Source organism: Strix aluco, chromosome 6 (genome assembly GCF_031877795.1).
Source record: "Strix aluco isolate bStrAlu1 chromosome 6, bStrAlu1.hap1, whole genome shotgun sequence".
NCBI classification, from domain to species: Eukaryota; Metazoa; Chordata; class Aves; order Strigiformes; family Strigidae; genus Strix; species Strix aluco.
The window spans coordinates 6,339,498-6,364,468 of NC_133936.1; the positions used below are offsets into that span (position 1 = coordinate 6,339,498).

The window sequence follows — 24,971 nt, forward strand, 5'->3', positions numbered from 1 at the left end:
AATGCCAGCAGTTCTCCCACCACACTTGACTGAATCTCCCTGGTCTAGAATCTTATCTCGTCATAATAAATGCTGTTTCAGTGATGAAACTTCCAGTTTGTCAATTGGAGGTATTTCTTTATCTTTTATGGACCCTTTTCATAAAAGACTGCTTCAGCAGGAGGTAACAACTGCTTCATTTTCTAGTCCTCAAGAAAATAAGCAGTATGAATATTCATCTTGGCCTTCAGAGAGCTTAAAATCTCTACTTGGAAATTGAAGCTCAAGACAGTAAAAGTAACTAAAATACCATTGTTTTAGCACAGGGATTTTCATTCCCTGTCGTTTATAACCCAAGGTTTAATCCACCCGCCTCAGAAGTTATCTCCAGTTTGCAGTGATAAGGTGCTGTTTTGCTGTAAGGTCTCTCCACAGACCTCAGACTCTGCACAAAGATCCCTTCAGCAGTAGTTGCAAGGAATAGATGGCTCTTTACCCTATATTGGTAATTGCTTAATAATAGGCAGCTGAGTAAATCATTAATAATTAACTCTCAATCTGGTAATTCTTCATTTCACTGCAAATATGGAAGGGAGTAATGTACATCACAGAACTTCCATTGCTGACCTTCTTTTACCAAACAACACACAATTCATTTTAGAACAAATTAATCCAAATGTGGAGTAGAGGAAGGAGTGGACAGTATGTAGATTTAAACATTATGAGGTAACACTAAGGAGCATCCTTCCTGAACAGGTTGGGATTAGTCTAATCAAACATGCAAACATGAATAAACTTTGTATAACAAACCAGCAAATTGAAGAGACTCTTTTACATAATGTTTAATTGGAATTTCTGCTCGTTATAAGTACAACATAGCAAAAATACCAGTGCATCACCAAAAGAGAAATGGATTATCCAATGATGTATTACTGGTGGTCCAGATACTTACAAAGACAAAAGCGATGTCAGTCATTCTTCCCCTCACTTCTTCCCCAGGAGTTTACATTATTAGTTAGAACTTGGTATAGTTTCATAACTTTAAAGTATGCTTAAAGAACACTTGTTAATGTATTTTTCATGATTTAAAAAATTAATATAGCCTCCAGCCACACCACCTCAGCTTTTATTCTTGTCAGCTCTCAAGAACTCAGCAGGGACAGATTAAATCATTCCTTGGTAGAAGGCTACTACAGAAAATCAGGTGTGTCAGGAGGTGTTTAATATTTGCTCTGAACAGCATGGTGCTAAGGAGCTCTATCTGTGGTAGGTGTCACTTCTCAGATTAGAAGTTGTCATTTTTTGTGACTCAGATTTTGAGGGAACAGATACGCTAGCGCAAACAACACTGTAACTCGGATAATTACAGTTTGCCTACATGAGAGCCTGATCCTACAAGCTGTTGACTGGGAACTGAGAACACTGAGCACCTAACACTGCTAGAGTTTGATTTTTCCATATAGTTTCAGCTGTGATTTCTTCTTCACGTTGGGAAACAAAACGCTCTGCAGTATTGATAACTTTTTGACAGCCCACAGCACGGCCTATCCTAGAGCTGGCAGCAAAACTGCAATGGTAGTGTACTTTCACCAGCAACAGCAATTGCTATAATTAAGGTTTCAAACTTGCATGTGAAATCAGTTTTTTTGATAAAAAAATGAACAAACTAGGCATTTTTAAACAGATTTAAATATTGTTCAGTAGAATTAACATAAACACAAACTCTGGGAATTTTACATGTCTTTGTCCCCCTTATGTTGTTGGTTGCTGTGAGCCTTAAAGTGTTATATCATTCACTTGTAAATATTAGCAAAGATAGTCCAGGGCAAAGTTTTTGCTTAAAAAAGGTCAAAGTAGGTCTGTAAAGATCTTTGGAAACTGTTTAGCTTGTTGGTATATAGAATTATTTTTTTACTGGTTTTCATGTTAATCTAGTATTTTAGCCACTACTAGTGTACATGATATAACTGATACTGAGCTAGGCCCTTCTGTACCTAATTACGTGCTGCGCTTGTATTGCATAGTTTAAAACAATGTGGCAAATCGTTGCCTCTAGGAATATGAGTTTTTAAAAATCCTGTATCTATGTTCAGTATATTTGAGCCCACATACTACTGTTGATTCTGAAATTCTGGTAGTACTTCTAGTATTACAAATGTGAATTTCTCAGTTACCAAGTGAACAATGATCAAAATGGTATTTTATTCACCTCATCCTCTTTATGTTGAAAGGGCCTCACTGCAAAAAGACTGGCTTACTCTAGTCAAATCAATTTTGTTTAACCAGAATGGCCATTATTTTGGTCCTGTTTACTACTTGGTGTGAAGCCCACCTAAAAAGTAAGAAATGTATTTCAAGCTTTTAGATAGTTGGATTTTTTTGTCTCTCAAAGAAAGAAAACCAAAACATTTTCATTAAAAGTCTGATTTTATTAGTGTAAAAACTGGGTTTAACCCAGTATGTCTAGGTCAGACAGGATAAAAATCAAATGGGTTTTAAACAAATAGCTCCCTGTCCTCTAGCTTGATTTTTTTTTTTTTTTTAGTCATGTCAGTGTTTTCTTGAGTTGAACAAAATCTGCTGGGATCCCCCTGAGCCCTAAAGGACTTTTCTTTCACTCCTGAAGCTTGTCTTTGTTCCCTGTTCTGTTCAGCAGTCTTTCTCTGTGAGCCTCGGGCTCCCAGCTCCTTGGTGAGATGCTCCCTTCTCCCCACCATACTTTGCACTTTCTTCTTTCTTCTTAAAATACTTGGTCACTCCTAGACTGAAGGCCACTCTCCCATTTTCAGAGAGTGCCAGCTGACTGATGTTGCCTTTTTAAATTAATGTAGCAAAGGCTCTGAGAGACAACAAATAAAACTGACAGCATCTATCAGCCTGGGAAATCTAGGTGAGCTGCTGGCACTGTTCTTGCCCGCTCTGACCCACAGTTGTTTTGTACTTTAACTGGATGATTCTTGTCAGACTAGGTGGTTGCTGGGTTGGGTAAGTCGTCATACTTATGTTGCTTATCCTCCGTCTGGGGAGTGAATTTTGACACCGTTGCTTCCTTCAAGCTTTTTAGATCACAAGGAAAAATAGTTCCCCAAAAGTATAGTGATGTTTAGGTGTACCAGGTATAAATGCTAAACACTTTTTGGAAAACCATTCAACATATGACACTTTTTTTTCCCATAACTATCTCATATTGTGTCTCACAGGATGTGGTGTAGTCCCCATATCCATGACTGAGTTACTAAATTTAGGTCTAGTTTCTTATGTGAACAAGGTTTAGTTGATACATTGGTGAGTACCTTTGTCTCTCTGTAATATCTTTTGGACCTTCAAAATGATATCAACTTAATTTGATATATAGGGCAGAGGTCCAAGTATAATAAAAATCCTGGAATTTTATAAAAATAGGGAGAGGAAATATCAAGGACTGATGATTTGCAAGTTCACTCTTATTTTATTGTTTTGTGCAGCTGGGCAATGTGAACACCAAAATTGTGAAATTGAGTTATAATGGAAGAAAATAAAAAAAACTCACTATTCTTCAGCTAGGTAGTCAAAACCCAAAGGAATACATGAATACAGAGGTAGTCAGGCTTCAATTGCTCCCACGTTCAAAGAACTACATGTATAAAAACGGCAGCTGGAGGTGTTATGTACATCTAATTCCTGTTACTGTTCAGGTCACTGCAGGTAGTAGATTATACTTTGCAGTTCAATGGTTAAAGGAAAAAACCAACAAACAAAACTTAGCAAGTGTGCACTACATCAGTTTTGTATACATACGTCTCCATGAGTGTTAAATTTAACATAAGCAATACGCATGGCACAGGATGATCATACACTTGGAATTACAGACAATGTTAAAGCTAGAAAGAATCCTGAACTACTCTAGACCTTCTTGATATCTTCAAGACAAGTAAAGTCATTTCTCAATTACTTTCTATGTCATTGTCCAGAATTTCTTTTACGTTAAAAATATATATCATTTGCATATTTCTATTTGTTCATCTGTGCTGTTTGTCAGTTGTCATTGTGCCCAGACAGAGGATACTAATAAGGGAGAAAGCAGTTTTAAAAATATTACATGGCTGTCATGCTATGACTTTTAGTAGCCACCAGCTGCTTTTTTCTGTTTTGATACACTGAAAGCATAATGACTGAAGTATTTCTCTTAATAAGGGGATCCTTGGGGTTCTTTAAATTTTAGTATACAGTGTGAGTTTATATCAGAATCTTAATATACTTCAACATTATTTTTAAATGTATTTTGCTTTTTTTAAAAGGAAATAATTACAAAAATAACAAAAAAGGTGATATTTGGCAGTGACAAGGTATTTGAAAACACGGTAGCTCTGCTAACTTGACAGGGAGTATGGTGGTATTACAATCACTAAAAGCTTTGTTCAGCAGAAACGTTGTGAGGTAATTTATCACGTTCCAATGCTATTGAGATTGTAACAGCACCTTTTATAGATGCTGTTATTGCATCCATGTGTATAAAAAGTCCAATATTTCATTTATTGGGTAAAACTGTCGTATTTTATCTTAGTGTATTGTTGATGACATACCATGTTATCGATGGGTTATAGGAAGCAGAAAGTTTTCTGTACTGCACTAAAGTTATGTAGAGTGTGACTTGGTAGAAGAGCTTTGCATTCTCATGCATCACTAAGATTTTTACTGGTTTCTTGTAGGGAATTAGATTATTAGTCATAGTCAGTAAAGGGATTTGGGGTCTAAAAAATATTATAGGTGAAGAGTTTGTCCCAATGAAAACAAATCTGATAGGCTGCAGAAAATTCATAGGTATGATGAAGTTATGAATGTTGGCAAGTAAGACATTTCCATTAATACTTACTGATTGTATTATGGGGAGGCATTTTGGTGGAGAAATCCGAGGGAAGGTTTCAGTGATGGCAACAGTGCACTGCTGCACAATGCTGTTACAGTAAAAATGACTCTGATAACTTGAAATGTCCCAAACCAGCACTTCAGGAGCTCATGTAAAGTTGTTGTCTGGAAAGCTGACAGTTAAATTATATATGTTTGGCAGCACAGTTCGAATAGAAAATACTTGTGTTCGGTTTAGTGGCTTTTCACATCCGTATCTGGTGTAAGCGGGATCTGTGTAGGATCAGTGATTTTGGCACATCAACATTTCTTAGAAATGGCAATGTATGAGTTTTTAATGTGCATTGCAATGAAAATCTCTGCATCATATTTGTTCTGAGAAAATGTTTTAAAAAATTTCAGCATCAATCAGAAAGTGACGTCAACACTGATGAGAGATTCTGATGAAAGCTTGTGTCTGGATGGTGTTTCTGGTGTAAATGTGAACAGAAAAAGCAATTTACATTCCTTTTTTCAAGTCTTGATGATACCTGTCATTGAAATTGTACTGTAGGATTGTACATCTGAGTATAACAAACAAGTAATACAATCCATATTGTCAAGAAGCATCTAGTAAAGAGGGTTTTTTTAGTGTGTTTTTTGGTTTTTTGATTTGTTTACCTCTTCAGTCATACTGACCATCATTTTTATCACAGCAAAGGGAGGCACCAATTCAGTGCTGTGGATTCACAGGCTCAGTGCAGGCAGTGGAGTCACAGCTATTGCGGTTACCCCATTATCTCTTTTTAATGCAGGTGACAAGATACCAAACAGTAAAAGAAGCATTTCCACCCCAAATTTGACCTCAGAAAGGATATTAAAGCAAGCAAAGGTGGCTTCCTCAGCTTTAGGAAGGCAGTGGGAGGCCACAGCTGGTAACACCCCCCTCAGCCCTCTGTCAGATGCCGCTACTGGATCCATATTTCACCCCACAGACATGGACTTTGAGATCTTTCTGAAAGAAAAGGGAAAGGGTATGATGGAAGAGAGATGGAAAAACTTTTAGAGACATTATGCTGTCAGTTAAGGAATTGGGATCATGTAGGAGAAAGCAGAGCTCAGAGTTACAGGGTGTTGGGTAACCTTGAGGGAAAACCTGTTGCCTGGGGAAGTGTTTTAGCATTTCACAAATGGGGAAACCTCCATGCTGTATGCAGTCAAGATTATTATCTCATTTTGGTTCTGGATGGAACCCTACTGCTGTTAAACTCATGAGGCCATTGGTACATCCAAAGGTAGCATTGCTCTTTGCTCGTGTGTTGCTGTGGAGAATAACTGAGACTTTTGTGATATTCTTGCTTACATGTTTTGCAAGGCCAAGGGACAATGGAACTAATGTAACCTGAATGCCCATTTTGCTTATTTTTTAATAAGTGATTTGGGTAAAAGCAAGATAATTTAGAGTACTAAAGCTGATCCTGGAAGCTGTTCTTGTCTTGAGTGATATTGCTGTTTAGGGTTAAAATTAAGTAGGGTTTTGTTAAATAGTGATACACAAGTTTTATGACCAGTCTTTGTGTTTTGAGGGGTGTTTTCAGCAGACTGATTCGGACAGACACAGCAAATATAATTCAGATTCAAGGAAATAATCTGATAATCTGAATAAATGACGTTCTTTGTTTATACTAATGGATAATGTTAGAACATAAACATATAATATTAATCTTATTACTGTTGTATCTCTCTCAACAGATCTTGATAACGTAGAAGGCATAGCAGTGGACTGGATTGGAAATAATCTTTATTGGACAAATGATGGCCACAGGAAAACAATTGCTGTAGCCAGACTGGAAAAAGCTGCTCAGAGTAGAAAAACTTTGTTGGAGGGAGACATGTCCCACCCTAGAGGAATTGTTGTTGATCCCGTCAATGGGTATGAAGTAGACTAATTTATGTTTAATGATTGTCTTTATAGTATAAATACAGGATTTAATTTTGTCTAGGATGGGGTTTGCAGAGTCATTTAGTAGTTTGTAGTTCTGTGGTAGTCTATAATATCTACAATTCTTGTCCAGCATTCTTGCCCGAAGCCTTATGAAGAATGTGTACACCCAGACACCACTGAACCTATGTCCAGTTAATCTGAATGTGATTCACCTTTTTCTCAAACAAATTGAGTGTATCAGAGCTGTATGCATTTTTAACACAAAGTGAACTTTATAATACTCTCCTTTATTTCTCTTTGTAAGTCTCAGTTTCTGAAGATAATTATACCCATATCCTTGTACACATTGGTTTACAAAATTAAATGAGAGGTACTTTTCATTACTTACTAGCATAATTAATTGTGATAGGCTGCATAATAAAAAGAACAGTATATTACTGTGGTACGGTTGTGGTTTACCTAAAAATTCACTGTTACATTTATTCAGGGAATTGTCACTGGAGAATGATGTAGGCAGGTAGTTGTAGTGTGGCTGGATTGATTGCTGTTTTCCTAGTACTGCAATGTATTTACACTATCAGGTTCTCACTTTTGAGCTTGTCCTTTGAGGAATGAAAGTGACTGTGGAAGGGCTACAATTAATTAAGGTCAGATAGTAAGGATGTAAAATCAGACCACAAACCATAACCATACCTACAATTACTTTGTTAAATTTTCCAGCTCAGTAAATGCATGGCACAGGAAATAGTGTATGAAGATGTATTGTCTGAAAAGGGCTATTATATAAAGCACTTTTCTAATAAAATAGCGTGCCCTTCATGATTATACTTCTCTTGGAAGCTTCTCCTGAGGGATAGCATTTGTTATGGCATTTTAATTATGTTTAGAAAATATTAGTCTTGATTTAACCAATGTAGAAGCATTAACTGCATTTTGAGATACAATTAAAGCACATTAATATAAATGTCTGTTACTGTAAGCATGTTTTAGCTTATGACATGATAACTAGAATAAGTACAGACAAAAAGTTAATGGAGAAAAGCTTGGTAATTGCTGTTGAGCAGTCATGTAAATATTTATAAAACATAGTTTTGTCTTTCAATAAAATAAATGCCATATTGACCTGCATCTCTACCTGAGCGTTAGGGCGTACACTGGTTTTATAATTCTGTGATTAAACCTGGTGTTGTTTGAGTCAAACATACAGTGATTTTTATAAGCCTCATGGATCAAAAATTGGTTGATGTTCTTAGGATATATTTGCAAAAGTATTAAAAGAACCCAAAACATCCTTCTGGTGGGTGACTTTGAAGAGACTGAAAAGAAACAAAAAATGTACATTTGCATACCTGTAAACCTGTGTAATGATGGCACAATTTTTTCTTTTATATTTTCCAATTTCTTATATGAAAACCCAACTGATCAAATTATGCTTATACATAACAGTGTATTTGAGTAAAATTTTTGACCAGTTGATTTGGTATCATTTACACAGATTTGATAACAAAACTGTTTTTCACTTCATTATTTCATCCCATTGTAAATTCAGAATTTAAATTCCAGGAATTTATTCTTCAAAGTACAGACAGGTTAAGTGCACTAGAAGCACAGAAATTATTTCAGAAACATAAATCTGGTGAAATCAAAGTTCATGCATGTAAATACCAATTATATCATGACAACTTTAATAAGTAGGATCAATTTAAAATTGGTATGATATTTTCCCTCTATTTAATGCTTAATAATTGGAATCCTAGATCTGACTTTAAACATCTACTATCTAGTAAATGTTTTCAGGATATTGATGTCATTGTGCATCGTATGATCTGAAATGTTGTTTAGACCCTTCATAGATTACATACAGGCTTCTGTGTTTCTTCCCATGAACCTGTTTTTCCTTTGGGGGGAAAAAAAGTTAGAAAAAAGAGAAAAGTGGTGTTTCTTAGCGTATCTGCTACACTCTGCTTTTGTGTAAGTTCAAATTGTGTATTTTAATTTGTTGAAATCGGAGTCTCACCAGCGAATTCTGTAATAAAATATGATAATCAGATTAATTCAATAAGGGGAAAAAAAAGAAGAAACCTAGGGTGTGTTCTGTAGTGTCCAGCAGAGAATGACTCGGAGAACTCATTGGAGCTAATACTTCTAGATGTCTTACTACGATGCTTGCTTAACTTTGGAAAAGTAACATATGTACCTATTTTTCAGAGTTATTTTGGTTATCTACATTGCTGCACTATAAACCATAAAACTATGCTAAAATTGCATACTAGCTATTTTTCAAATAACTTTTATAGCCAATCTTTCTAAACATTTTTGTGAGGGACAGAGTGCTCATAGTAGTTTGAGTAATTTAGCTGCTTTCACATGGGATGTGAAGTTCACAGAATGTCAAGGTTATCCTGTAGCTATTAAACCAGAGTGCAATTAATTCATGTATTACAGCTTTTTTGATAGTATTAAGCATAATAAAAAGCAGATTTACATCATAAAGGCAAAGTAGACCTCAGAAAAAAAAAAGTTTGAACTTTGACAAAGTCAATAAAATTGCTGGTTTAAAAAAAAAAATCATAATTCTGGTGTGATTAGATAAGGTCTTAACCAATTCTTTCACTTTTCTTGTCATTTAGCCTGTTTGCTATTCATGTTCTTTACAGTTTGAGCAAAACAACATGTGTCATTTCAGCAGCATCCAGTGCACAGGAAGAAGACACATATTTGTAGAAGTAGTGGAAAGAAACATGCAAATTCCAAAATCACTCTGGCTTGTGGATATACTGTTGCGAACTGCTGCTAAAAGTCTACAGTATAATTCACATGATTAAAATGGTATCTGAATTTTCATTTTTATAATTTCATAGTTGGATGTATTGGACAGACTGGGAAGAAGATGAAATAGATGACAGTGTGGGAAGAATTGAGAAGGCATGGATGGATGGCTACAGTCGGCAGATTTTTGTAACATCAAAGATGCTATGGCCAAATGGTTTAACTCTGGACTATCATGCCAATGTATTATACTGGTGTGACGCCTATTATGATCACATTGAAAGGATATTTTTGAATGGAACTGACAGAAAGGTAAAAGAAAAATACTGCTGTTTTGCCACAGGCATGTTCTTTCTCTGGATTTTATTGTGTTCTGTTAAAAATACTTTTCAAGCTTTCTAAAGTCTGCATAACCCTGCGGCATGTCCAGTGTCATCTCTGTTGAAACAAGCAATGTTGGCAGTCTCATGTAGGAGACTATAATACAGCTTAAAATTTTCATCTTTAGAAAATGACACAAAAGTTGATTTTTTTTTTTTAGTTTTTTAAATCTATTTTTCTCATGTGACAATGAGTTATATTTTGATTGAGCCATGAAGCTACAAAGAGCTTTTGAGTAGGAAAAAAACTTCTTTTGGCTCTGCCAGAGAGAGGCTTTATTTAACTTCACTGCATAAGCTACTTTGGATGAATCTCAGCGCCCTGTTTGAGCATTTGTGGTAGTATGCAGAGGGGAAGCACTCAACAAGTGCTGTCAAAGATGGAGAGAGATTATTTTAGTTGTTACTAATGGCTATACTAGCTAGATAGAAGTCTGCATAGAAGTTCTGTGTTGTTTTGTAGAAGTAACAAGCACAGAACACACATCTGTAAATGGTTAAAGCTTAGACTGGAATCTGATAATTTGTGGAAGGTTTACAATCTGCTTCATAAAATTAGTATTCTGACAACTGGAACTTTACTGTTAATTGAGAATGGTGGGCATTAAGTCCTTCTGTGGGAGGATTTTGCCACAAAATATACATGTCTTGTGAATTTGCATTTATCCTTCACTCATGATTCTGCCTGTATGATGGCCTTAATAGGAGCAATATGCAGATCTCTAGTATGGAAAGTAGTAACTATAGATGCAGTCCTCCCTGGAACTCATCCCTGTACAAGCTCATATTGCTTTAATATTGCTTTTCAAATCCTTTATATTGAGTGATTTGTTGTTAAGCCTGTCCTAATGCTGTAGTGTTGTGGTTTGTCATAATGGCTAGGTTAGGATTTACACTTACTGCTTCTATCTTTGCTCCAAATCCATTATGGTCCTGTAATGGAGGGGGGAAGGGGCTAAGCACATTTGCAGGAAGACATTTTTTAATTAGAGATCCTTGTCTACTAGCAATGCAAGAATTCCTGAAAGGTTCCTTGGACAGCACAGGTGTAGGAAGGTTAAATGCAGCTGCCATGGATTACACATGGATTACTAGTGAGAACAGCTGTGTTAGCTGGTTTTGCCTCCCACTAGAAATGGTGAATAATAAGAAGCACATGTTTTTACAGGTTTTACTTTAAAGTGTGTCACAGAATTATTCTGTTTTTTTAAAAAGTGTTTTCTGTAATGCTGTGTCTTAAATGCGTAACTACTCAAATAAAATTTACGTAGCCAAAAATAACTAGATAATACTTGCTTTTGATGCTGAATTGTTTGTTCTTAATTATAGGATATTTTGGTCAAAATATAACTGGGTCAATAGCGTCTTTAAATCTGTGTCAGTATAGTGAAGATTTTGCAGAGTGGGGAAGTCCTCCAAGACTTCCACCAGTAGCTGGTGGATAATTGACTGTTGGATTAATTTTGATCAGAAGCAGTTAACTGAGATGAGGTGTTTTGACCAAAAGAACTTCAAGCCCCAAAAGAAAATTTCAAGGGCAAAAGGGGATGATGTTTTTCACCTCACAGTAGTTGTATTTTAGCTGGCTTTATCTCCTTGTTGTCTTGGGTTTGTGTCTTTAAATAGAGGCAAGGTAGGGCATCTGATGAACTGCTTCCTTCTTCCTAGAGGCAAGATAGACACACTAATGTTAGGCATTAGTTCAAGCAAGGACCCCAGCCAGCAGAAGACTGGAACTCTTAGTCATTCCAAACTGCAGCTGCTGTGATGAAGTATAAAGGCAGGGCTCCCAAAAGTAGATGATTTAGAATTCTGCAGTTTTCTATGTCTTTTTAAAGTAAATCATTCTAATTACTGTAATTTACTTGATGGTAAGTTTAGACTCTTTTTAAAGTTTTGGTTTTGTCATATAGGGATTGAAAATATTTTTAAACTGTTCCTCATTATCAGACAGCTCTTGTGTAGTGGTAGTTACAGTTATTGTGAAGGAAGGAGTCCTTAGACTGGAGCTACAGCAAATGACGTGGTTTTAGGACATTTTGGTGGCCAATAAAATAAAGACAAGATTTGGGATGTAATTTGTAATTTTATGTAAGACTTAAATAAGCAAGTAGTAGAAGGTGCATGGAAGAAAGTATGTTTTATTTTGTGAACGAACTGTTGCAGGTTTTTTTGTTGTTTGTTTTTTTTAAAGTTATCACAACCCAAAGTAGGGAGAGGAAGTTCAAATAAGCAACCTCTGCGCTTACTTCACACTTTTAACAACAACACACTTTTAACAACAACAAGCAATCCATATATTCTATTCTTTGCTTTAAAAGAAGCAGATATTTGATATATTTGACAGATAACTCAAAGTTTTATGAAGAACCATGCTTCCTTCCTAGGGAAGGAGGTAGATATTTACTGAACATAATGATTGCGTGGTTACGTACATTCCTCTGTTATCTGACAGGGAACACTTAAAATGAATTTATACAAAGTTTCGAAGTTAGATATTGATGCTGGTGCATAGAATGGCTTTGCACTTTTTATTTGATTTTACTGCATTAAGTCGTTATGTTTGGGCCCAGTATTTATCTCAGTTTTCCTATTTCCTATTACGTTCTCTGCAGTGGATGCTAAGGAAAACTAATATTTATTTTAACCTTGCTAATGCTCACCTACTTAATTGCAGGTAGTCTACAATGGAAAAGATCTGAATCATCCTTTTGGACTATCACATCACGGAAATTATATTTACTGGACAGATTATATGAATGGGTCCATTTTCCAGTTGGATCTGGTTACGAGGAATGTGACACTGTTAAGAAGTGAGAGACCACCTTTATTTGGGCTCCAGATTTATGATCCACGTAAACAGCAAGGTATTTATAACATACGATTTCTCCACAGGTCTGTTCTAAAAGGATATTTTCCATTACAGTCTCCTAGAATGTTGAGGTGACTGAGTGAACAATAGGAAAAGAATATAACTTGTGGCATGAGAAAAATACTTTCCAATGTTGCAATCCATTGATGTTGAAATTGATCATCTCATACTTACTAAAAACTGAATCATGGTATTATACCTGTCAGAATTTCTTCAGTGTATTTATACTGCCTTTATTGCCATTCTTCTTGTGTGTCAGACACTGTGAAAACATAAAATAGAATAGATAACGTATACACATTGCCTCATAGACATAAGATATATTATTGCATTTACCTTTTCTTAAATAAGATCATAGATCCTGTCTGTCTTTTCCTACTTGTAATTTTCTCCCCCACCTTGGTCTACATCAGCCCCATATGACTTAATCTCCTGAAAGTATGTGGTGCTGTTGCACAGAACCAAAGGAGCCTTTGGGAGTAGTGGAAAAATCCATAGTTGTTGCTACTTCTATCAGTACAGAAATGAGATAAAAGCCATAGATTTGCATGGCTGGAGTTTAGAAAATGCAGTTGTTACTATACAGGTAAACTTATAAATGTAATTTACTGAAGAAAACTTTGCAATCCATTTACTGTGTGCAGTGTTCAGCTGAGTTGTTGAATATTTGCTTTCTTTAATGAAAACATGTCTGGCTAATGTCTGCTACCAAACATGAAACTGAACATCAGGAATTAGTATAAATAAAACACTGTTTAAAAGATGACCATTTTAAATATTAATGTCTACAAATCTCTTAAATCTCTGTAGATCATCATTTTTGGCATGTAGAACATTTCCAGTTCAACAGATCCTATAGAAAACCAGACACACTGAGATGTTGGCAGTCTTGCTACATTTGATTTTGTACACGAACCAGAAAAGTAAATTTCACCATTTATCCAAATGCTGCTTAGTAGAGATACAATGTTAAAAAGTGCTTGTTAAAGCAATTTATTTAAAAAAAATAATAAATTTACAGGACCCATTACAAGTACTTTGTCCCTGTGCATAAAGCCCAATTTCATTTTCACAGTATCATTGCCTACAGATCTGGATGTGGGTGCAGTGTCTTCTTCATGCTTATTCTTAACACTTGGAAGATTTGACTTTGTCATTTCTAGCCAATGAATGGCTTAGAGAGCAACTGATAAAACTACTGCAGAGTAGATAGAATCAAAACATTAGAAAAAATATTTAACACTCATAGATACAGAGAAAATATTTAGCCTTTAGATTTGTTATAGACATTTATCTATATGTCAAATGTGTGTATATACATTTCTCAGTATACAAAAATGACACATGTATATATGATTATATGAATATAAATATACAGTGAATATTTTCCCTCTATATACTGGCTAAATATTTTGCATAGGTTTATCTCAGAGGTTTCATATACCATACATAATAAATATATTGGGTTTTTTTGGTCTAGTCTTACCAGTTTATTTTCCATCCAGCAAAAAACAAGTGGTTATTTACAAACAGAAAAGACAGTTTAGTTTTCAAAATTATGCTAAAGTATCAAATAGGAAGTGCATATGTGTATAGGCAAAATATTTGGCTTGTAATATTTGCATGTATAGGGGGTTTTGTTTCATGTTAAAATTTACTATATTTGAAGACTTGGGTATGTAGTTAATATTCTTTGGAGAAAAGGAGGACTTCTCTTCTCTCTAAAAGTACATCTTCCAGTTTGTATTTCCTTGGGGAAAAAAAAAAATTTATAATATCTCCCTTAACCATCTAAGGCCCTGCTGAAAAGCTTAGTGATTTTCTTCACGACAGGTTAATATGAAATCTTCCCTTCCCCACTGAACAGTATTTTCATATGTCCAGCTAGGCTTTCTTAGGGAAAGCCATTGAGATTAATACTTGATTATGGAGTGCTGAGGTCCAGACAGCCAACTTGTAATTGGTTTTATGAGTATAGAGACAATGCTGAAAGTTTCTCCTTTCTGATATTGTAACACCTAAATTTTTAATACCTAAACCAAACTGCAGTATGTGTAGTACTGTGCTGTGGCAAGGTCACTGTAGCTGTGTCTCTTATCACAGATGCTTTTCCAGGACTCTCTCTTACTTCCAGAGTCATGTAAAAGCATGCTGTGTTTGGGGTTTTGTTGGGTTTGGGGTTTTTTTTTAAGACAAAATCTGCCCCCAAATCTACCCTCAAGTTGACCAGAATATTTTGAACTGTGTCTGTTAAGTAGGCTGAGATGATTGCTTCAAATACCAAGTACTTCTGCTTTATTCGGTCCTAAGAAAATTGCTTTGTTTTTAGAAAAAAGGGAAATTAAAAATGAATACTGTTGCTGTTAGCTTCCAAATAAGCTAACACTAGAGATAGAGGACTAAAATATTACCTCATAGACATTTTTAGCTGAATGAGCTTAAATCTTGAGAAAGAGAATTTGACTTATTAATGCATTCTTTGCTTGAAATTGCAATTGGAATTTTGTAAGCTAACTGAAGCCTTCAGGATCTTCCCTTTTTGTCATGCTTAGTGATGTTGGTCTTGCATTGTTCCCAAAAGAGCCTAGACAGTTATTTTAAAGAAAGTGATGCTAATTTTTTTCCCTTTTTTTGGTGTGTTACTTATAAAAGAGCAATATCAAGACTGAGTTGTGGTACAGAGAAAACCATAGTAGTTCATTTTATGGTATGAGTTATATTTTACAGCTTACGCGCACGTACCTGAGAAACATTTGGCTCTGATATTTTGAGGTTACTGTTTGGATGCTGCTCTTATTGTCACTGTCTACACAAGCAGAAACCATGTCAATTCATTTTGGCATAGTTGAATTGAGACTGGCATGTTTATTAGGAGGTCTTTTACAGGATACTTGACTGTGCCAATCCCGCTTTGCTTAGTACTATGGGTAATGACATAAAGCTTCTTTTGCTATATCCTTAAGAAGAGTTGTTTTTCACTGTCTTTGTATGTCATAAGGCTTGATCCTCTTGCAAAGGAATGTGTTTTTTCTTGCTTTCAGAGATTAGAATTCATCTTACTTTCTTAGTTGGTCTTTGAGTCTCTCTGCATCAGGAATGCCTTTAAAAAATGGGAAGGTGGGGAGAAGCATAGTAATCATGGGCATTGGATTTACAGTCAGCCTATCAACCTGCCAATGCCTGTGGGTATTTCCACTGCTATGAAAGGGGATATTGCTATTCATATGTAAGTAATTCTTGTGTAAGTCCATTTACAGGAGTTAAAATAGCCTCTTTTGCAATCAGTTGATATTTTAACTCCAAATTGCAAAGAGCTGCTTGAGCCCCAGGCTGTTGCTCTTCATATGTGTAGTATCAGCCTAAAAATAGGCTTACACAACTTTAGCTGTACTTGAGGTTAGGTTTGTGGGAAGGTACATAGAAGTACAATAATTGCTAAGCAGCAATTAATACCTCTGTGTATCGTTTAAATGAGAAGATTAAACAAATGTATATTGTTGCCTTTTCTTTTTTGAGAATGATGACTGAGATGCAAGTACATTGTTGTTTTAGCTCTGACCTAATTTTTTAGCAAATTAAAATGAAATCAGCCTAACTGAATCATATGGAAGTGGCAGGGCGGCAGCTGTTTTTAAAAGCTGGCAGAACATGAAAAATAGAATAATAGCTTTGAAAGTAGGTTCTTTTGGGAAGTACTTTAAGAACATCCATATAAAATAGCTGTTACAAACAGCAGTCGAGGAAATTTAATTTCATAAATACTTGGTAGCTAAATGAGTTCCACAGCTTACTCAATAAAGACACATAACCTGTTTGTTGTACTGCATTTCAGGAGACATTTTAGCCTAGGAGTCTCTTCAGCAAGACTGATGGAACTGAAGGTCGCGTTGCACCTTCAGGTTGAAGACTTCCTTGATGCTCACTTTATCGACCTTTTTATCTAAGATCTTGTTGCTTTAACTCTTGGTACTTGTATTTTCCTGGTCATCCTCTCTTTTATCACTTACTTAGCAAGTAACCTACTGTGCTGTAGTTTGTCATCCCAATTATGAGGTTAAGTAGGAACTTTTCATCTTCAAGACAGACCAGTTGACTTTGATCTCGTGTTTTAATTTTGGTTTTACTTCTTTTAAGCTTGGATTGGACTTCAGAATCATCATGGGTTCTCAGAGTATTTTCTATATTTGTCTTAAATAGCCTTTTATTCCTTTTTAGTGATCTGACAGTCATATACATTCTTTAATTAAATCACAACATATTTCCTTGACTTGTGCTCTATAATTTTGGATTCACTTTTAAAGACTATATTTTGGTTTGTTTGTTTTGGCAGCTTCTGCTATCTTCTTAACTCTCTGTGTTACTGACATTCTTTGATTTATATAATGGGTAGCCCTGTAAAGATGTGGAGAGTTTCTGAGGTGGTGTTGTCCCTAGGGTTTTCAAAGATATAGATGCAAATACATCTCTTATTCTTTTAATGTTTTGTTCATATTATTTGGGTTTTGGTGAGCATAGACATAATAATGGAGTTGATTTTTGTACAAAGTTTTAGGTCATTGTCTAAAACATGAAGTCAAGATCCAGTAAAGTATTTTTAAGTGCCCAGTCTAAGTTGGAACTGCTCTATCTAAAATCCAGCCCTCACATTTCATAGAGACTTCCTATTTTCCCTGTTTATACAACTATGTTCTTGCTTCACACCCTGCCCACTGAAAGTACAAGTACCACAGCAGCTTCCCCAAGAATTCTGTATTAATTATTTTACGCAAATCTATTTGAAAGTTCAGTGGGGTTTCAATGGGCTGTAGACACATTTGCTTCTAAGAAATGATGTATGGTGGTTCAGAAAAAAAGTCTAGGAATAATTATGAAATGCTCAAGGTCTATATTGTAAGACATATTGAAGTACCTCTTACAATTTGAAAATTTTCAAAATCTTGAATTATTTGCTGGTTACATGATGATCATTTGATAATTTGAAAACGTTTCCCTGCTCATGCAGGTATGGCTCTGCAGGAGAGTTTAATGCACGTGTTCTCTGCTACCTCTGTGAGAACTTAATGTTATATTCTCATTGTAAATGAGAAGTTGTAGTGCTTTGAGGAGAGGGAACTGTGAGGCGTTTGTTTTAACCCAGGAGGTTGATGAATGTTTTGTACACGTGTGAAGGAGGATCAGAGGAAGTAACACCTGCTTTTAACTGGGACAGTAAGATGAAAAAAAGTAGTTCTAATTTAAAGTTTCAGCAGACATGAAGTTTTATAGCTTGCCTGATCATAGTCAATTGTCACCAACACTTGAAATTTATAGAGCTTTGATCATGAGAAGTTGAATGTCTTCAGCAGTGCATATTTAAACAATTAGGTCATGACTAAGTGACACAAACAGAAATTGTAACATTTGCTTCAATGGGCTTTGGCTTTAAGTCTGCTTGCCTAAGGAATGAGGTGGTGAGGATGCAGCAGTCCTTGGTATATGATTAAAATACCTAACAGCTGTCAGTATTCTCATGTGAGAAGTGTACAGCTTTTGGGAAGAAACAATAACACAGAAGTAGAAGGCAGAGAAATAGCAGGTGTGTTCAGAAAAGAGTAATGGAATATCCGCTTTCTATTCTATCTGTCATAGATCTCACTGTACTTCTAATTTTTGTTTCCTTTCTTTTTTCTTTGCATTTGTAGTTACATTGTTTTAACATCCAGATGCCAATATACTTCAGAACTTTCCTTTATATACTGTTTGCATGTAGCTGCATCATATTAAATATTTTGTAGTATTTGTTCCCCTCATAAAAAAAGGGAGCCTAGAATGTTGTGAGCTGATGGTGTAGTTGTCTGTTGTTTTTTTTTTTACAGGTTATTGCAACCTGTAACTAAAATTACTTAAATATTATAACCTGTAGTAACTAATCTATGAGAATAATGTGTCCCTAAAATGAGAGGAAAATAATTGTAAAAATTTCTTCATTTTGCTTGTATTCTAAAAAAAAAATAAATTCTTCTAGTTCTAGCATGGCTGTTAGTTTTAAAGTTGCTTTTTTAATTTTCACAGGTGATAATGCATGTCGTGTAAATAATGGAGGCTGCAGCACTCTTTGTTTAGCCATTCCTGGAGGCAGAGTTTGTGCCTGTGCTGATAATCAGCTTTTGGAGGAGAACAGTACAACCTGCACAAGTAAGATTTTTGAAGAATATCTGAGCTGATATTACTGTTAAGGGATCAAGTCAAATCTGAAAATAAAACAAGAAAGTGTGGTCTCCTAGAGGCTTTTTGTGGTCCTATAAGACAAAGAAATATTCCTTGTATAAAGATTATAATTGAAGACAGTTTATTAAATAAAGATTTTTTCAAAAAAGACAAAATATTAAGTACACTTATTTGAGGATAAAATGCATTGGAAAATATTTCAGAATGTCTGATATGATAAAGCACTTAAATATTTCACTGACGTCTTTTAAAGAATATCAAAAATACCAGAAGTTAATCTATATAATTATTATATTAAATCTATATAAACTGGTTTCAGATTATGGACTATGTATCTTAACTTGAAATCTGGTAGAAAAATGTTCATGCTGAAACTGTGCATAAAACATATCAAGCAGATGTATTTCTATATAATAGATCCTGACACAGACTATGCAAATTTCGCTTTTTTTTTGCATCCCTTGGATATCTTTAGTGAAAAAACAAAATTTTGTTAATGATAAAATGTGGCCTTTCAATTAAAAATAACTCCTCTGAAAATACAGGTATTTTTTTAAATGTTTAGACCTGATATTCGTAACTTACTCAAAATTCTTTTTTTTAATCTCATTGATCTATTTCTTGAAGTGTAGTGTGTAAAACTTTGTATAGGTCTCCAGCAATAAGCCTGGTTGAGATGAGTAAAACATAAGGATTGTTTCATAAGATGATGAACATTATTGAGCTTGCAATTACCTTGAATTTGACCCAAATGCATGGCTGGCAGAGCCATCACTGTTGCTAAAGAAAACTATTTTTCTTTTTAGCAGAAAATACTGGAAGGTGGACTTCTCACTGGTAAGATGGAATGTAAGCATTAGGAAGAGAGATTAGAAACTTTCAGATCGGAATGAAGCAGGTTTCCTGCTTTTTCCCCAACACACTTCATTGCCCGGCTCTTTCCAAGGACTTTGGTGTTCCTCATAGGGTCATAGAGTGATGTGTGGTATTTACACATTAAGCATTCTGAACCTTATGTTGAGAAACGTATCTGTCTGGATTTATCAATAAGCCTGTAGCTTGCTACTTAATTCTACCTCAGCACAATTTTATCCTTTCTTCTTTGCTGAGTCTGTACCAGTGCATAATGCAGGTGTTTGAGTTGTTGCTTGGATACAAGAAGCAGATTTTCAGTAATCATTTTCTAGCCCTTTAACGTGCACCAGAATTTGGTCTGTGTCTGTAAGAATATTTTCTTTTCATTGTTGATGAGGCATTGCAATATTTTAAACTGATATTTTTATGCTATCATCTAAGCACCAATTTAAAAAACAGTTTGAGTGCCATTCTGTTCTGAGTTCCTCCATCTATTAAAAATATATTACCTCAACCATACACTCAGATAGGCATGCTGCTACAGGCTTCAGGTGGAATTACCTCAAATGTGCAAAGTGTACTAAAAAAATGTTCTGAAGAGTGGCAACAAGAATTTTTATCTGTTTATGCTGAGGTAATATTGCATTCTGTATGTATCAAGCTGATAAAATAGATGTGCTTCTTGTATATTTTTCCTAGTTAAACATGGAGAAGTGCTACCACAGTTGTGCAAAGCTGAACAGTTTCAGTGTAACAATAAGCGCTGTATCCAGGATCGCTGGCGCTGTGATGGGGATGATGACTGTTTGGATGGCAGTGATGAGCATTCTGAAATTTGCTGTATGTATGGTTTTACGTTTTAACCTGTAATTCCTACTTTATTTTAAAAACTGGAAACAAAATAATCTGAGGGGAATCAAACAAAATTGATAATCGTGAAGTCATTCATGTAAATCTTTCATTTTCTTTTCCTGCATATAATAATAGTAGTCCTTTCAAGTGATGCTTGTGTACTCGTTTTGTAGCATAGTACAAGAGCAGTCATCTTTTGGTTTTGACATTGCCATTTCTGATTCTTTAAATGTTGATATTTTTTGCTTTCTCACTTTGCAGTTTTTTACATGGGTCACAGTATAATTCAGGTCGGAAGGGGCTGCAGGATATCTCTAATCCAACCTTCACAAAGCAGGGCCAGCCTCACCTCAACCTCTAGGAAAGGGATGGAGCAATTAGTCCTGGAAACCATTTCCAAGGACACAAAGGACAAGGAAGTGATTGGGAGCAGTCAGCATGGGTTTATGAAGGGGAACTCATGCTTGGCCAACCTCGTAGCCTTCTACGGTGATGTGACTAGCTTGATCGATGATGGAAAAGCAGTGGATATTGTTTACATGAACTTTAGTAAGGCTTTTGACAGTGTCTGACATAACATCCTCATAAACAAGCTGACGAAGGAAGGGTTAGGCATATGGACAGTGAGGTAGATTAGAAACTGTCTGAGTGGCCAGGCTTCGGGGCTTGTGATAAGTGTCACAGTGTGGGAGCTAAATCACTAGCGATGTACCCCAGGGGCTGATGCTGGGGCCAGTAACCTCTTCATTAGTGACTTGGGCAGAGTGCATGCTCAGCAAGTTGGCAGGTGGTACGAAGCTGGCAAGAGTGGCTCATGCACCAGATGAGTGTGCTACTGTTCAGAGGAAACTTGACAGGATGGCAAATTAAACGGAGAGGAATAGGGTGACATTCAGCAAGGAGAAATGCGTCTGAGGAGAAATAACTCCAGGGATCAGTATATGCTGGGTGACGTACAGCTAGAAAGCAGTTTTGCAGACATGGACCTTGGGATCCTGGTGGGCAACAAACTGACCGTTAACCACCAATGCACCTCATGGCAACAAAGGCCAGGAGCATCCTGGTCTCCTTTAGGCAGAGTATCACCATCAGGTTGATGGAGGGGATCCTTCCCCTCTACGCATCCTTGATGAGTTCATGTCTGGAAGACTGTGTCTCATTCTGAGCTCCCCAGTTTGAGAAAGATAGGGATTTACTGGAGCAAGTCTGGGAAAGCACCACTAAGATGATTAAGGGACTGGCACATCTATCCCAGGATTTGAGAGGGCTGGGATTGTTCAATCTGGGGCGAAGGGAAGGCTCGGGAGGGATCCTACCAATGTGTATAAACCTGATGGGAGGGAATAAAGAACAGGGAGCCAGGCTCTTCTTAGTACTGATCACTGGCAGGACAAGAGGTAATGGACACAAACTGAAAAGCATGAAATTTTACCTGAACAGAAGAATACACTTTTTATTGTGAGCATAGTTGGACACTGGAATAGGTTGCCCAGAGAGGTTATGGAGTTTTGATCTATGAACATACTCAAAATTTATATGGACACAGTCCTGGGAAACCTGCTCTACATGGCCCTGCATGAGCAGGGTATTAGACTAGGTGATGTCCACAAGATCCTTCCAACCATAAACATTTTTGTGATTCTGTAATGTATTTCTTAAAAAATAAAACCACCACGAAACCCCCCACCAAAAAACCCAAACCGAAACCAACATAAACACCGCCCACTTCCAGTTTTAAATTAGATGTACTTTGTCTTTAAAAATAAAGTTTTACTGGAGCTGTATTTTTTTGCTGCAGAGGAGTCCCACTGTTGAAATGAAAAATAATAGAAAACGTACCAATTATATATCTGTGTCATTCCTGGAAGACTCTTAGATAGCCTGCTACAAAATCAGAGTTCCAACAGTGAAAATTCCTTTCCTTACTCAGTTTGTCACAATGCTTCCTATTTCTATCATTAGATCATTTTTTCTAAACCAAATTTCCTTTCCTGAATTGGAAATGTTATTTTTTTCCCTATCAATTGTAGGCATGAAGAACTGATACACTCTTCTACAGTGCAGCATTGTTCTATGTGTCTGAAAGCTCTTATCATAGTCTCTCATTCTTATCTCTTTGAGACAAAACAACTCTAATCTGTTCTCTTTTTCCCCAGTAGATTATAGGGTTTTTTAGATTTCATTGCTCTTTTCTGAACTTTACCAAGTGATCCTAGGGGGTTGGATGTCCAAAACCAGATGTATGTACCTCTGCTGAGGCTTTTGCAAAGCTGGTTAGGTTAAGAGAATCTGTTTGGGATGGTTGATAGTCCTGTATGGACATCCTTGGGTAAATCTTGCCTGCTTCACACTGGCCTGCTGTTGCTGGTGCATACTGAGCTTGTGATCCTCTGTAATGCCTCAGTCCTTTTCTGTATGGCTGTTACATAGCCAGTTCCGTTTTTTCCTGCTTTTATGTATTTTGATAGCTCCATGTAGTAGTCATGACTGATTTCAATCCTAATTCTTTTCAAAACATTTGTCCAGTTCTGAATTGTAGTGCTTACTAACATTTAATTTTAATACCAGGAGTTCTTACACTTAAATAAGGAGCTCAACTAATAGACAGTAAGAAGGAAAACCTTTTGGCAGAGTTGACTTGATTTTCATTTAAATTGGTGTAATGTAGACCAATTCATTGATCAAAGCTTATAATTCTCAGAGGATTTATACAGATATAAATGAAATCATAATCTGGTCCCAAATCTGTATGTGATACATAGTTTAGGTGGCCAGTATGATAACATTAATCTCTTTTCAGCAGTTGCTATAGTAACTTCAATAGTTCTTTTTTAGTTAGTCTGAAATATTTGCAATTATGAATAGAATACACACATGTTAGTAAATGTATATGAGCAAAAGCTTAACTACCATTTAAAACATTGTCTAGTATTAAAGTCAGATTTTGAAAAGTCTTCAATTTTTAATTTTATTACATGGATGATAACAGTTTTGTTCTCCAGTCACATTGCAAGTTAGATTGCTTCATCAGCATCATGAGACTTGGAATACCTTTCTGCTCAGAATATTAATTCATCTTTACTTCCAGTGTTCTTGCACCCTCCACACAAAACACTTGTGAAGGGTTCATCTGCTATTGATATCACAGTCTGTGTTGTTTTCAATGGGAAGAATAGGTAGAAAGGTCAAAGATAAGAGCTACTGAAATGTCAAGCATAAGCCTGCAAGACATCTTTTCATTTTAAATACCGTTTGTTTCCAGATATATGTTAAACTTTAAAAAAGAGACTGGATGGCTGAGTAGGTGAAAATAGCTTGAGATTATTTTTAACCCAGCATTTGAAACTGTATAGTTTACTGCTCTTGTGTAGATCAAGATTAGCAAGATCTGCTAATCATAGACCTTGTTATTAGCATAAAAGAAGCAGAAAGTATGTACTTACTACACCTGCAAAAGCAGGCCACTAGTATTTACATAACTTGTGTTGTTCAGTCTTCACCCTTTCCGTGATACTTGGTAGCTAGAAAAAATGTGTTTGTGAGATACTTTGTTCACTCTTGAATACCAGATTTTTTTGCCAGTTTTACATCACATCGCATATTTCACTTTCTGACACCTACAATTTCATGGTAAGTAAACAGCAGATCTGTATGTGGCCATTGACAGTAAAGTGCATCATTTTAGAATCATTTTATAACCTGCCCAAATCCCTGCTCACCGTAGTATAATATTTTGGATATGCACTTAGCAACTTGCATCTGTTCCCTTTGGTATTTCTTTTGTTTCTATGCACTTCAGGTTGCAAACTTCATCACATTGATAAGATGTTATCGAGGACATCTTTCTTTAAGGAAATTGCAACATTGAAAAATGCTGCTACCTTTTATCACTTAGTAGTTAATAGGAGAATATCTCCATATTGACACTAGTATGATAGGAGAATCTTTACTCTGTATTGTTTAGTTTATGTTGAAGTACTGCAATATTTAACTGACTAATTTGCCGAACAATTTTTATATCATGATGATTATATATACAGGATAACCATACTAACTGCATCACCAGGGAATACTATTTAATGTATTATTTTCAGCTGTTTTTCCTTGATTGTTTTCTTAGGAAAAAACCTCTTTTTTTCTCCCCAGTCAATCATAGTTGTCCTGATGATCAGTTTAAGTGCCAAAATAATCGCTGCATTCCCAAGAGGTGGCTTTGTGATGGAGCTAATGATTGTGGTAATAATGAAGATGAATCAAATAAAACGTGTGCAGGTAAAAATTTTACTTG

At 35.8% G+C, this 24,971-nt stretch overlaps 1 protein-coding gene across 1 annotated transcript in view; it reads left to right on the forward strand.

The window, feature by feature from the left end:
- The window catches only part of LRP1B (LDL receptor related protein 1B), a 750,913-nt gene that overhangs the window by 452,640 nt on the left and 273,302 nt on the right, over window positions 1-24,971 (forward strand). The window contains exons 11-16 of the mRNA XM_074828545.1: window positions 6,556-6,736; window positions 9,610-9,829; window positions 12,575-12,764; window positions 18,821-18,943; window positions 20,531-20,671; window positions 24,830-24,955. Of these exons, the coding sequence (XP_074684646.1) occupies window positions 6,556-6,736; window positions 9,610-9,829; window positions 12,575-12,764; window positions 18,821-18,943; window positions 20,531-20,671; window positions 24,830-24,955 (981 nt within the window). The remainder of the gene's footprint in view (window positions 1-6,555; window positions 6,737-9,609; window positions 9,830-12,574; window positions 12,765-18,820; window positions 18,944-20,530; window positions 20,672-24,829; window positions 24,956-24,971) is intronic.